The sequence below is a fragment of the Antechinus flavipes genome, chromosome 3 (genome assembly GCF_016432865.1).
Source record: "Antechinus flavipes isolate AdamAnt ecotype Samford, QLD, Australia chromosome 3, AdamAnt_v2, whole genome shotgun sequence".
In the NCBI taxonomy this organism is placed as follows: Eukaryota; Metazoa; Chordata; class Mammalia; order Dasyuromorphia; family Dasyuridae; genus Antechinus; species Antechinus flavipes.
Window position 1 is genome coordinate 324,397,771 of NC_067400.1, and position 13,545 is coordinate 324,411,315.

General features: G+C 36.7%; 1 protein-coding gene across 2 annotated transcripts in view; it reads left to right on the plus strand.

Annotated features, from left to right (window-relative positions):
* The first annotated feature begins 406 nt into the window (after positions 1–406).
* The window catches only part of TF (transferrin), a 48,779-nt gene continuing 35,640 nt past the window's right edge, over positions 407–13,545 (plus strand). Inside the window, exons 1-5 of one of the 2 annotated variants that reach the window (XM_051985572.1) lie at positions 407–539; positions 1,295–1,339; positions 5,045–5,188; positions 7,965–8,128; positions 13,109–13,217. In XM_051985572.1, the coding sequence (XP_051841532.1) occupies positions 5,146–5,188; positions 7,965–8,128; positions 13,109–13,217 (316 nt within the window). In that variant the 5' untranslated portion in view covers positions 407–539; positions 1,295–1,339; positions 5,045–5,145. The remainder of the gene's footprint in view (positions 540–1,294; positions 1,340–5,044; positions 5,189–7,964; positions 8,129–13,108; positions 13,218–13,545) is intronic. The other variant, XM_051985573.1, reaches the window with a different exon arrangement.

The following is a 13,545-nucleotide window of genomic DNA, read 5'->3' on the forward strand; positions in this document are numbered from 1 at the left end:
ATCAAAGTCTTCTTGAGTCCTCTTGTACAATGATTAGAAGGAATGGAGATACAGTATAGAAGGTGACATTTTGCTTTCAACTGTCTCTTCAGTGGATGCTGAAACATCAAAAAGCAAAAATGACAAATACAGAACAAACTTATGACAACTCTTGACAGGTCACTTTTAGCTCTTAAAAACAACTTCTCTTTCCACAAAAAAATCAAACCAAACCAACATTTCTACCTCCTCCCCCAGAGTTTTACAAAAATTCTCTTATCTTGCATTCAAACACCACAGTTACTCTAAACATCTGGTTGTAGAGACATGAAGGTTTCCCTGGGTGGAATGGGTAGATAAAAACCCATACTCTGATGACTCTGGCTAATGCTCACTAATTGCACAAGTCAAAACATCCCCCATGATGTCATTAGTCCTCTCAGGATGTACATTGTCTTCTCCAAATGCTTTCCTTCTTACTGGGCAGAAGCTTTGTCTTTGCTGGCAAGAAGTCAATCTGAGGTGAAGAATTCAGTGAGGGTGGCGTGCTCCTGGAAGAGGTCAGCTTTTTACATGCTTTATGACATTTCCTCACTATGTAACCTGACTTCTTTAGTAGCATCAAGACCAAACTTTAAGGTCTGTACCATGTATGATGAGAAACAGCTGGTATATTATTTGTGCTAATAAAAAAATAATCATTTGAGTCTAAATATGTTCAGATTATTTAATAAGAAGGCACTCCTTAGAAGGCTTTGCTGGGGCATCCCTAGATCCTCTAAGATAGGGGCACTCTTGGCCCCCTACCAAATGGGTGGTTATATGTAGCATCTTTTGATTAAAAGCTGTGTCTATAAAACTAGTGAGACTGAGATCAGCCACCCTCTTTCTACCACAGACTTTTTATTCAAGCTCCTTTCTACTTCATGGTGAAGATCCCAGTTTACCTGAAGTGCTATCCTAGTGCCACAAACAGAACCAGTGAGAAGAGAGATTGTGATTTCCTGCTCTTCTTTTACTCCACTTAGAGAAATGGACCCAAGAGCAGGGACTTTTTGTCACCATTTATCTTCAGTTTCTCTATTTCCTGGGGTGGCGATCATTCCCACTTGACTCGGGAGTTTGAACCCTAGGGACGTTGGAATCGGGACTACAGCCAAAGTGATGCAGTCAGTGTGGCCGGGAAGGCCAGAGAAGCCTGGGACCCTAGCACGAGGAGGGTTTTGAACTTTTAATAGGCACTGTGTATTCTAAAGGAACTGTAATTAACTATGAACTTAATCCCTACTGCCTAAAGCCTTTTTCTCCTCCCCAGACAATAAAAGAGAGCTTGGGGGAGAAGAGCAACATTATACCTCGGGTAGGTAAGAGGGTAAATTTGTATATTTGTGGTTATATTGTTGGTTGAATATTTCCTTATAAAAGTGAATCTGACTGTTAGAGAGAAAATGAAATTTGATTCAGGGGGCTCCCTCTACACTTGAGGGAATACCATTGGGTGGTGCTGGGGCCATTTTCTAGAGCCATTTCCCCCTCAATCCCTCTGAAGGATATCAGAGAACCCTGAAACTGGGGTAAAATGTAATACACCTTGCTTCCAATTGTTGGGGGCCAGGGGTAAACCTAGATAACAGAAATATAAAAAAGAAAAGTAAATATTACACCCAGGAACAACATCAACAAAAGAACAACAGGGAGACTACTGAAACTTCTTTTTAAAGTACAGAAAGAAAGCAGGTTGTAAGAGAAAGTCAAATAGAAGAAGAAATGATGGAAAAACAGGTCTGAAACATGATATTCTGTTTAAAGGTTTATCAATGTAAAGCAGAGGGAAATAAGTTGAAAAATGTAATGGTACATCAAAGGAGAGAAAGAAGATAGAAGTGACATATGTTTGATTTTATTAGTCAAGTTAAAGATTACTAATAAAGAGAAAGTCATTCCTGAAGCTGCTCAAGAAGAAGACCCACAGGAGAATGAGTGAAAAGGCAAATGGGGGAATAAATAGAAGAAAAACAAGAGGAAATCTTGTTTTAGTGATAGGAGTGGTCTCACTAAAGAAATAGTAAATATTTCTTTTTTATACCTTAATGAAATAAAAAGAACAATCAGTTCAGGGAGCACAAACAAAAGACATAGATCCAAATAAATCAAATTATCAAAATAGCAAACAAAAATTGAAATCAAAACAGATTCAGTAAAAATAAAAAGAATGATTAGAACTTATTGTGCAGATATGTATGTACTAATATAACAAACAACATAAAAAGCACAGTCGAATGTTTTCAAAAATATAAACTACCAAACTCCAAGTAAAATTGTAGATAATCCAGTCTTCCAAATTCTGAAAAGGAAATACAAGGTCTGCTAAAGAATGGGATTAAAAAAGCCCTGGTCTTGACTGATTCACAGGAGAATTTTTTCAGGACTTCTGAAGAGAAATTAGTAACAATATTAAACAAATTATTCTCAAAAATTGAGAAAGAAATCACCCTACCAAACTGCTTTTATGAGACAAATATAATTCTAATCCCTAAATTAGAGAAGGATTAAGCACAGAGAATTATAAATCAATATAATTCATAAACATTAACTCAAAAATTAAAAATATAATCCTATCAAGCTATAGTGATTCATCTAAGAAATAATTCATTATGACTAAACAGGATTTATACCAAGGATGCAAGGATGATTCAAAATCAGGAAAATAATCAGCATAATTATCAGATTAAAAACAAAAACACTCCAAACCATATGATTATCAGTTGGTCAATAAACATTTATGAAGTGCATATTATGTTCAAGGCATTAGGCTATGTGCTGGGAATACAAAGAAAGATAATTCTTGAAGATTGGATTTTAGCTAAACCTGAAGGAAGACAGAAGGCAGAGAGCCTTTTAGGTATGGGGGACAAAGAAAAGCCTAGAGGAGGGATAAGGAATATTTTATTTATAGCAAAGGGGCTAATATCAATGGATCACAGAGTATGTGGGGAGAAGGGGGAGGTATGAAGACTAGAAAGACAATAATGGAGTGGCAAGTTGTGAAAGTTTCTGAATACTTAAAGGAGGATTTTATATTATCTTAATAAACTATAGAAAAAGCCTTTTACAAAGGCCTCAACAACACTTGTCTATGTTGTTGTTGTTGCTGTTCAATCACCTCCAATTTTTTGTGACTTTTTGGCAGACATACTGGAGCAATTTGCCATTTCCTTCTCCAGCTCATTTTGCAGATGAGGAAACTGAGGCATACAGGATTAAGTGACTTGTCCAGGGTCAGGAAGCTAGTAATTGTCTGAGGTCAAATTTGAACTCAGGAAGATGAATCTTCCTAATTCTAAGTCTCTCATTTACATTCACCAGCCCAACCTAAGGTGGGTGTAGGGATCCATGACATTACTTTGTCCTGCTGCCTCCCAGGATAACTGGTCTTTTGTGAATAAACTCCCCTCATTTATTTAATTAGCCCTAAAAATCTATTAATAACCAAGCTGGGTACGAGATCCTCTTTCTTTGGTATCTCAGCATTTGCTTGGAAAGGTCACCACCCTACAATTGGTGTAATTCAGACAGAATAGATTTTGCCCCTTTACAAAGTGGTAAAATCAGGCTTCAAGCCTCAGATTCTCTGCTTCCTAAAAAGTGTGCTTCCCATTATTCCATGTTCTCCTTTATCAGACTTAAATTTAGAGGCACAAGCTAGAGGCTGGGTAATACAACTCCTTCATTTTACTTTTTGAATTTTATTTTACCTTTTTTCAGTTAACAAGAATGTGTTTACTCTCCTTCCCACCCTCCCTCTTTCCTCCCACACACACAGTTGGGCAAAAAGGAAAAGAAAAAAATGAAATCTCCATAACAAATATGTAAACTCAAACAAAACAAATTCCCATGTCCAAAATGACTATATACAAAAATACATTTTTTTGTTCTGCATCTTAAGCCATTTACCCCTCTGTCAGGAGGTCCTTTGGAATCCTGTTTTGTCATTACACTGATTGAGTTCTTAAGTCTTTCACGTTTGTTTCTCTTTATTATACTATTGCTGTTAATAAACTGCCCTCCTGGTTCTGCTCATTTTCTTCTGCATGAGATCATCTGGATCTCCCTAATTTTTTCGAAAACTGTCCATTTCATTATTTTTTATAACACAATAAGTTTCCCTTACATTTATATACCAGAATTCATTTATGGTAAATGGTAGCCCCTTACTTTCCAGTTTTTATGCTATTACAGAAAGACCCACTATTAATATTTTTTGCCCAAATCCAACCCCTTCATTTTATAGATAAAGGAACTAAAGCCTTAAGTGATACTCAAAGTCTTGCAGTTGCTATTCAAGTTCAGATCCTTCAACTTCACATCTAGCATTCTTTTCAACCAGGAGAAGCTGACTTTCAGGGACAAGTGTACACATTAGGACCTCAATAAACACCTGCTGCCTTTCCTTTATTCTTTTTCTTATCTGACTCTAGAAATCAGCATTCTTTTCCATTGCCACCACCCATTGCTACAATAGGTACTATACTAGTGCCTTTTCATTACTGAAAATGGTCAGACTGAGTGGGAGTGTGGAGTAAAAAGGAATGTGGGCAGAGTGGGGATGAAAAGATGGAATATAAGACAACAAGGAGGAAAGGACAGACACTGACAAACTGTTGAGTTGGTCATCATAGTAAACATAGACTGTTAATCCAAGGGGCAGGAGAACTATCATGGAATTAAGAGCATCCTTGTCAGATTGATACTATACTGTTTCCTAGCTGTCAACCCAAGAAACACATAGAATTGGGACTCCTCCTTTCTTTTATTTCTTCTCCCCCCAATCCCATTAATCCACATTCCTTACTTCTGCTCCCCCTGAAGCCTGCTCTCCAGGGCTGTGATAAACTCGATACTTTCCAGAAAATGGACTTATTGGTGTGTGCCTATGTATGGACATCTATGTGTGGAAAGAAGGAAGGGGAGGGGTGAGTGAGAAGGTTGAGTAACTATTAAGCAACAAGGAAGGTCAAACATTGATCACCAGTTGTGCTAATCCTGTTCCTTCTCTCCATAACAGAGTCAGGAGAGCAACTAAGAAGCCATTCCAGAGCTCTAGGGATCAATCCCTGATAGACACCTTACCACCCCACTGAAGCTAAATCCAGAATTAACAAAGAAATGCAACTCACCTTCCCTGCCTTGTTATCCTTTGGGATACTAGGTAAGTGACCAGTGGTTGGATGGATGCTAACTATGTGGGAAGTGGGGGAAGATGGTTTTGCAGTAACTGATCACTTATAGGCAGGAGACAAATGGGATGTCCCTGAAGTGCCCAGGTATGCTCTCATGTACCAACAGCATGGTAGGACTGCCAGCCTCTGGGCAACCCCCATTGTCTATGGACACCACCATTGTTGCTACACTGGTTTCCTTCCTCCATTTACTGTTTTTTTTTTTTTTCCTTTCCATAAAAGGGGCTAGTAGGTAGTCAGGGAAGATACAGGAGTCACATCTCATGACCTGGTTGCCCTAATCCCTCTCCAACCCCTTTCCAAGATCTTTCCAGATTGGCCAGAGCTATAAATATTCTGCTTTGCCAGCCCTGCGTGCTGGAGCCCGTTCCGACTGAAGTCAGATGGACTGTTTGCTGTCTTTCTTCCTATCTCCTATATTTTTATCTGATCAGAGAGCTCCAACTGGCTACTTCTGGGTCAGGAGAAAATTTAACTAAGCTTTTTTTTTTTTTTTTTTTTTAACCCCTTTGACTCCTTTGGCCACTGTATTAAAAGTCTCCATCTAGATTCTAGATGAACTTCTTAAACTTTTCCACTCTCGACCCCTTTTCACTCAAAAATTCTTACATGACCCCAGAGATATAAATATATAAAATAGGTGTACAAATCAAACATTTACTTATAATCAATCATAATTTCACAACCCCTACATTCAGTTACAAAACCAGGAGGTTGTGAACCACAATTTAAGAATCTGGGGTCAATAATATGTCATCTTGGAATTATGGTTGTTAGGCTAAGAAAAGCAATAAAAAGTTAAAAGTTTAAATTCTATCCTCCAATTCTTATGCTCCTCCTCCCTCCCCTCATGCTGAGTATGAGGCCAAGAGGGCAAATTCCAGCCAGAAACATTTCTTTTTGCCCAAAAAGATAAGGCTGAACATGTTCTCTAATTTAGGATCAGGAGAAAAATTTTATTTAAGGAGCCCATTGCAAAGTTTGTATTTTTAAAGTTTGTTCATTAAAAAAAAAAAGATTAGTTAATTTTGAGTTTTTAGATTATCTGAGAAAAATAATGATGCCCTTTATGATTCTGCTGTCTCTAGAATTGGGGCTCTGGGATCATACTGGGGTTTTGACCCTTAGCAACCAATGACTTTGAGCAAATCATTTAACATGGGGTTAAAAAATCAATCAAAAAAGAAAAGTAAGAATTAAGTAATATGCATGCTTTATTCTTCTCAAGTGAGCCTGCATACATACAGAATGGGGTTAGGCAGCAAGGGTTATAAAGACAAAACTTCAAGTCTGGTTGGGCCCCACCCTTTCTACAATCTCTTCATGGCTTAATCAGCTTTGTCCCTTGAGATGGAGTGTTCTTAGAAATTATAAGACACTCTCTGGGTACAGGGAAGTGGGTCAGAGCATGAGCCAGTCTGAGCCAATTCTATGACTGGTGTCACAGCAGAGGGAGTTCTGGGTTCAGTAAGTTAACACTCCAAAGGATCTCTACTATGTTTAGCTTAAGGGATGCTCAAATAGTCTCCTGATTAGCTGATTCTGATTCTCAGGTCAGTTCAACCTTCTCTGGATAGATAGTAAGGGAGATCAAGCAAATCAGTGTAATTAGTAAAATCATTAACTGCCTCAGTTTCATAATCGATGATAGATAGATAGACAGATAGATAGATAGAAAATGGAGCATAGTAAGTACTATAGGATAAAGCATGATTTATGGCATATGATATGGCAAAATAGGAATATGTTTTGCCTGACTTCACATGGGAGAGAGAATTTTAAAATCAAAATTTAAAAATGAATCTAAAAAAAGAAAAAAGTGTAATAGAAAAGAAAATATAAAGAAAAAGTATAAATATAGTCAATTACTTTTTAAAAGCCTAGAATAGTAAAGAGTTTTAAATATGCAGAGAGGCAAATTCTTATGGAAAAATAGGTCTTATAACTTTTTAAAAAAATAAATAATATTTAATAATTCATCTAGGTACCTGGAGATGAATAATATGTTGTATTTTTAGTAATTGAAGTGGAAGTCCTTGATTTCTATAGCATCAAATAGGAAAATAAGTAAGGAAAATCAGTGTGTAACCAGATTAAGAAAGAGAAAATTACCCCACCTCAAATATACTTCTCTAAAACCTGTATCAATTATCAAGGCTTGTCAAAGACTAGAATATATGGTGAGTTGCATTTCTTTGTTAATTCTGAGTTTAGCAACAATAGGGTGGTAAGATGTCTGTAAAATGATTTTGTGATGCCTTCTCTGGTGAAATGTAAGAATTGTTAAATATATATATATATATATATATGCAATATAATTTAAAAAGCAGACAAGTGGAAAACAAACTAATATGAGAGAAGTCTTTTTTTTTTAATTCCCCTGGCCTTCTCTATCCCCAATAGAAATTATGGGTTTTTAAAAAGGCAGGAAGGGGAGAATCATAGCAGAGTAGTAGAGATAGGAAAATGTCAGGAGAATAAAATTAACTAGTCTGGAAAATCATAACATGATCATAAAACAAAGTCTCCTCTTACTCATCTTCTCCCAGAGCCCCACAGGGGCACAGCTACCTGTTTTATGTGTAATTATGGATTATCAAAATGGAAACTGCCCTGCTATGCTCCTGAAAATGATCCTGCTAAGAGTTCTGACTGGCTTTGTTTTATTGCAAGCAAACATCTCTTTCAACAAAGATTATGGGTCACTTACTTCCTCCCTCTCTCCCTCTGGCTTCTTCCCACTAGGGTTGTGTCTAGCTACTGCAGAGCAACAAGTAAGATGGTGTGTCCAATCAGAAAATGAGCAGAAGAAATGTAATGAGCTTAAAGAGGCCCTGACAGGTACCACAAGCCCAAGTTTGACGTGTGTAAAGAAAATTTCCTACAAGGACTGTTTCAGGGCCATCTGGGTAAGCATCTTGGGGGAGAAGGAAGGTGTATTCGACCACTCCCATGTATTTGGGGGGAGTGAGGCAATTGGGGGTTAATGTACTTGTCCAAGATCCCTCAGCTAGTAAATATCAAGTCTCTGAAGCTGAATTTGAACTCAGGTCTTCCTGACTTGCAGGTTGGTGTTTTATCCACTACACCACTTGGTATCCCCTATCTATTTCAATATAGATCTTCCTGTGGGCAGTGAACAGGATTCTGGGTTTAGAGTCAGGAAGACCTGAATTCAAGTGTTACCTCAGATACTTAGTAGATGCTTTATCCTACACAAATCACTTAGCATCTCTTAACCTGTTTTCATATCTCTAAAATGAGAAGACTTGGATTCAAAATTCTTGAATTTCCGTTTCTGCTCTAAATCTTTGATCCTAATATTTAGAATATTCCTGATACTCAATAATTCGGGAAAATTATGCTCCCCACAGGAAGCATTGATGATGCATTGAGAATATTCAGTACCAAGACAAAAAAATAAAGATTTAAAGTAGAGAAAAATGGAAGACTTTTTAAAATCCAAAAAAATCACTGTAAAGGCTTTCATATTGTTTTTAAATGTAAAATGCATATAGAAATATCTCTGCTGCCTTATTGTGACTTGGAGGGTTCGTTCAGACTTTGAGAATGGAGGGTAATTTTGCCAGGGAATGCCAGGATGGAAAGCCTTTGAATGTGGATATAGTGACTGCAAAAGAGAACTTTAAATCATTTCTGATAAAAGGGCCAGGGAAATTTAAAAATACAAACATAGATGTTCAGAGAAACCTAGAAAAGTAAATTTGCTTGAATGATTGTATGGAGCCATGTGATGGTATTTGACTAATGATTAAATAAGGGGAGAAGAAACAAGCAACACTTCAGAATCTTAACATCTTCCAAGAAACTGTGGGAGTTAAAAAAGAAAAAGAAAACTTTATTGGCTCTGTTCTGAGGTTGTAACAGAAGAGGATAGAAAGTAAAAGAAGAAACTAGGATATAAAGGAGGAATAATGGGGTGGACCATCCTATTTGCATAATTGGGATTCATGAGAAAAATAATATACGAACATGGAGGAAAAGGTAGGAATTGACATTAGATGAAGCTCACTATTTTAAATGGATAAAGGAGGGTTGAACACAGTTTGCTGTAGAAATACAGCAAAATCAATAGGGAAATAGGGGGAGATAGGATAGAAAAAAGATTAAGAGAAAAGAAAATCCTGGGGAGTGAATGGTCTCCCTTTCACACCCTCTAAATCTAGCCGAACTAGTCTTCTTGCTATTCTTCATCTACAGTATTCTGCCCTGACTCCATGTCTTTGTACAGGTCTGCAGTGTACTCCTTCATTATCTCCATTGATCAGAATACCTAATTTTCTTCAAAGCTTGGCTCTAATGTCACTTTTAATAGGAGGACCTTTCCTAAAATTTCCAGTTGCTATTGCCTCCCCACCAAACCAATCTTTTATTTTCTATATACTCATATGTGGTTCCTAAGTGATGCAGCAGGTAAACATTCTGGATCTGGAGTCAAGAAAACCAAGTTCAAGTTCATATCTGGCCTCAGGTGCTTCATAATTATATGATTCTGGGCAAGTCACTTAACAAAGTTCCCTTTGTTCCATCTATTCTGTGAAATGAGTTGTTGTGATGATAAAATGAGATAATCTTTATAGAGCACTTTGCAAACTTTAAAGCACTGTGTAAATCACAACTAGCAGTAGTTTAGTGATAGTGGTAGTAGTAATGGTGGTGATAATGGTAGTGATAGTAGCAGTAGTAATAATGGTGGTAGTAGTGGTGATAGTGGTAGTAGTAGTAGTAGATGTTGTTTTTCTTAACATAATGTAAGTTCCACATGATAAGGGAATACTGTATTTTTAAATTTAAACCTGCAGCATCTAGTTTAGTACAAATTTTATAGTACATACAATAGCATAGTGGAAATTGGCTGATTTTTAATGGCTATATTGATTTCAAGTGGAGAATACAAGAAAGGACTTTGCTGCTTATGATAGAGAGGATGAAGATAATGGATGAAGAAAGAGGTGATCTGTTCAATTGTTCCCATGATTATTTCAAGATCCAACTCAGCCTTGAAATCAGAAGTTCAAATCTGACCTGAGGCACTTACTAGTTGTGGGACCCAGGCAAGTCACTTAATCCTGATTGCTTCAAAAATAAATTTTTAAAAATCCAGCTAATATTTCCTTTCTGGAGTAGATTTTTCTCAGATCATCTGCATCCTCAGCTCCTAGTGCCTTCCTCTATGAGATTGCTCTCCATCTACTCTATATAAATATTGTATATACTTACTTATTTACATATTGTCTCCACTAATAAATCACTAGCTCCTTGAAGGCAGAGAGGATTTTTTGGTCTTTCTTTGAATATCCTCAGCACTTAAAACATGGTCTGAAACATAATAAATACTTAATAAAAGCTTTGTGGCTGACTGCTAAAAAGAAAGAAGGAAGGAAGGGAAGGAGTGAGGGAGTGTAATGCTGGAAAAACTGAGGCAAGATAGAGATTAGAGAGTTTTTAATATTTTATTTGGATTTCTGAGAGGGAGAGATTTTCTAGGACCAAAGGATCCATTTTGGTCCCAGGGATGATGTCTCAAAGCCTTCAGCAGCAGCAGCAGCAGCATCGAATGTGAAATTCCAATGGTTTTTATATATGTGGCTCTAATTGATCAGGGTAAACAAAGGAGGGGGTGGAGTCCAACTCTAGTGATCAGTAATTTCCAAGGATGAATCATCAATCCAGTTCTGACAAGTGGGAGTGAGGACCATAACTTTTTGATAACTTAGGAGAATTTAGGAGCCAGGATGTCTGAACTCCCCCTTCTATTGAGATGACATATTTACAATTTATAACCTTAGAGTAACCAGCCCTAAGTTATATTAGTCCTAATGGTCAGGATTGGGGGGGGGGGAGGCAGGTTGCAACCAGGGGGACTGAGGCAAAACAATTCAAGGAAGTGAGGCAGAACAATTAAAGGAAACTGTGGCACAACAAGAGGAAGGAAGGAAAGAAGGAAGAAAAAGAGAGAGGAGGAGAGGAAGGGAGGAAGGAATGAAGGAAGGAAGGAAGGAAGAAGAGAGACAGAGATGGAGACAGAGACACAGAGACAAAAAGACAGAAAGAAGGAAGGCGAGAGGGAGGAAAAGAAGGGAGAGATGGAAGAAGAGAGAGAGGGAAGAAGGAAGGAAGAAAGGAGAGAGGGAGAAAGAAAAATGTGTGATATATTATAACCATATTGGTAGAGTTTTAAAGCAAGTAGGGTAAAATGTAAAATGAAATGGAGACAAAATTATAATGATTAAGCTTGGACTGAATTAAGAAATATGAGAAGGCAACTCACTTCTTATTTTGCAAAAGTGAGGGACTATGGATATCAAAGAGTTAATTTAGATTTTTATCAATAAAAATTTAAGTTTTTGATGTGTTGACTAGTTTTGAAGAAGTGGTTTTTTTTCTTTTTTAGTCTTATAAGAAATAGCTTTCTGTGAAACAGAGAGGATATATAGTAGTAATTGTAGGAGATATACAAACAAAAACTATTCATAAAAATGTAAAAATATAGCTATAAATGAATATAATATTTTGCTCTGTCTTTGACTTCATTGGGAGTATGTGCCTGGTAGAAATATCATTGGGTCAAAGGGTATATATATGTAGGTTAGTAGTTTGGTGACACTGGGGTCATAAATCCAAATTATGCATAGAATTATTGGATCAAATTATATCTTTACCGCATTTCTGTGCCTCTCTTCCCCTGAAGTTCCTCCAACATTTATTGCTTTTTATCATCTTAGCCAATTGAATGATTATGAAATAAAACCTCAGAGTTGTTGCTAACTTGTATTCCTTTTTGTAAAACTGCTTCCTTTGATCTCATAAATTAAAGAATGGCTCTTGTTCTTATATATTTATGTCAATTTCCTATGCATCTTGGAAAATAGACATTAGAAATGTTTGTTGCAAAGCTTTATCCTACCCCAATTAGCTTTCCTCTAATCCTAACAGCAATGATTTTTTTTTTTTTTTGGTAATTGAAATTGTTCGTTTCTTTTATGATCATCTGTATCCCATGGTTAGTAAAGAAGTCTTTTCCTAATTGTGCCTTATGCAAGATACCTCTTTGCATTTTCCTTTAATTATTTTAAGATGTGATCATTTCTATTTAGGCCAAATAACCATTTGGAATGTATTATGGTATAAGGTATAGGATGTTAATCTCAGATTAATTTCTGCCAAGTAATTTTCCAATTTTTCTGGCAGTTTTGTTGAGTAGGAATTCTTACTCTAATAGTTGGTGGTGAACTTTTACATGAATTTATAGGAAAGGAGATTTATATTTTACTGAAAGACATTTCCATTGATAAGGTCTGTGAGACACTAAAATGAATTACTAAAGAAAATTAAGAGAAAGGTCACTTTTTTTCTTCTTTAACGAAAAAGAACCATTCACCATGATTATATGCTTTGTGTCCAAGATGGATGTATCCTCAAACTGATTTTCTATCTAATACAAACCTTACATGTATTCCAACTTTTTGGACTCATCTCTTTCTTTTTTTTAAATTTTATTTTATTTAATAATAACTTTATATTGACAGAATCCATGCCAGGGTAATTTTTTTTACAACATTATCCCTTGCACTTGCTTCTGTTCTGATTTTTCCCCTCCCTCCCTCCACCCCCTCCCCTAGATGGCAAGCAGTCCTATATATGTTAGATATGTTGCAGTATATCCTAGATACAATATATGTTTGCAGAACCGAACAGTTCTCTTGTTGCACAGGAGAATTGGATTCAGAAGGTAAAAATAGCTGGGGAAGAAAATCAAAAATGTAAATAGTTTACATTCTTTTCCCAGTGTTCTTTCTTTGGGTGTAGCTGCTTCTGTCCGTCATTTATCCATTGAAACTCAGTGAGGTCGGACTCATCTCTTGCAGAAAAATGAAGCTGATGCCATTTGTGTCGATGGTGGCTTAGTCTATGAAGCAGTTGCAGCCCCGTTTGGTCTGAAACCTATCATAGCTGAAGACTATGGCTCTGAAAAAGGTGGGTTTCTCTAATGTGAATCTACTGACTCACTCGCCAGAAGATCTCATGGTTCTTGGAATTTATAGAACAAATCTAGGCTGTTCAGAAATAAAGGCTGACTTTTAGCACCAGGAAAGATCTTTTAGGAAGTGAAGGAATGGGGTTTCTACCAAAAATACTCTTAAATTGCTGGAAATGTCCTGGATGACAGAAACCTGATGCAATGAATAAACCTTACCTACCTATATTACAACCTCTTTGTGCCTATTAGATACACACTTTTGATGATGGAGAATCCAAAAAAATAATAGAAATATCTCTCTCCCTTTACTTCTCCCTCTCCCTC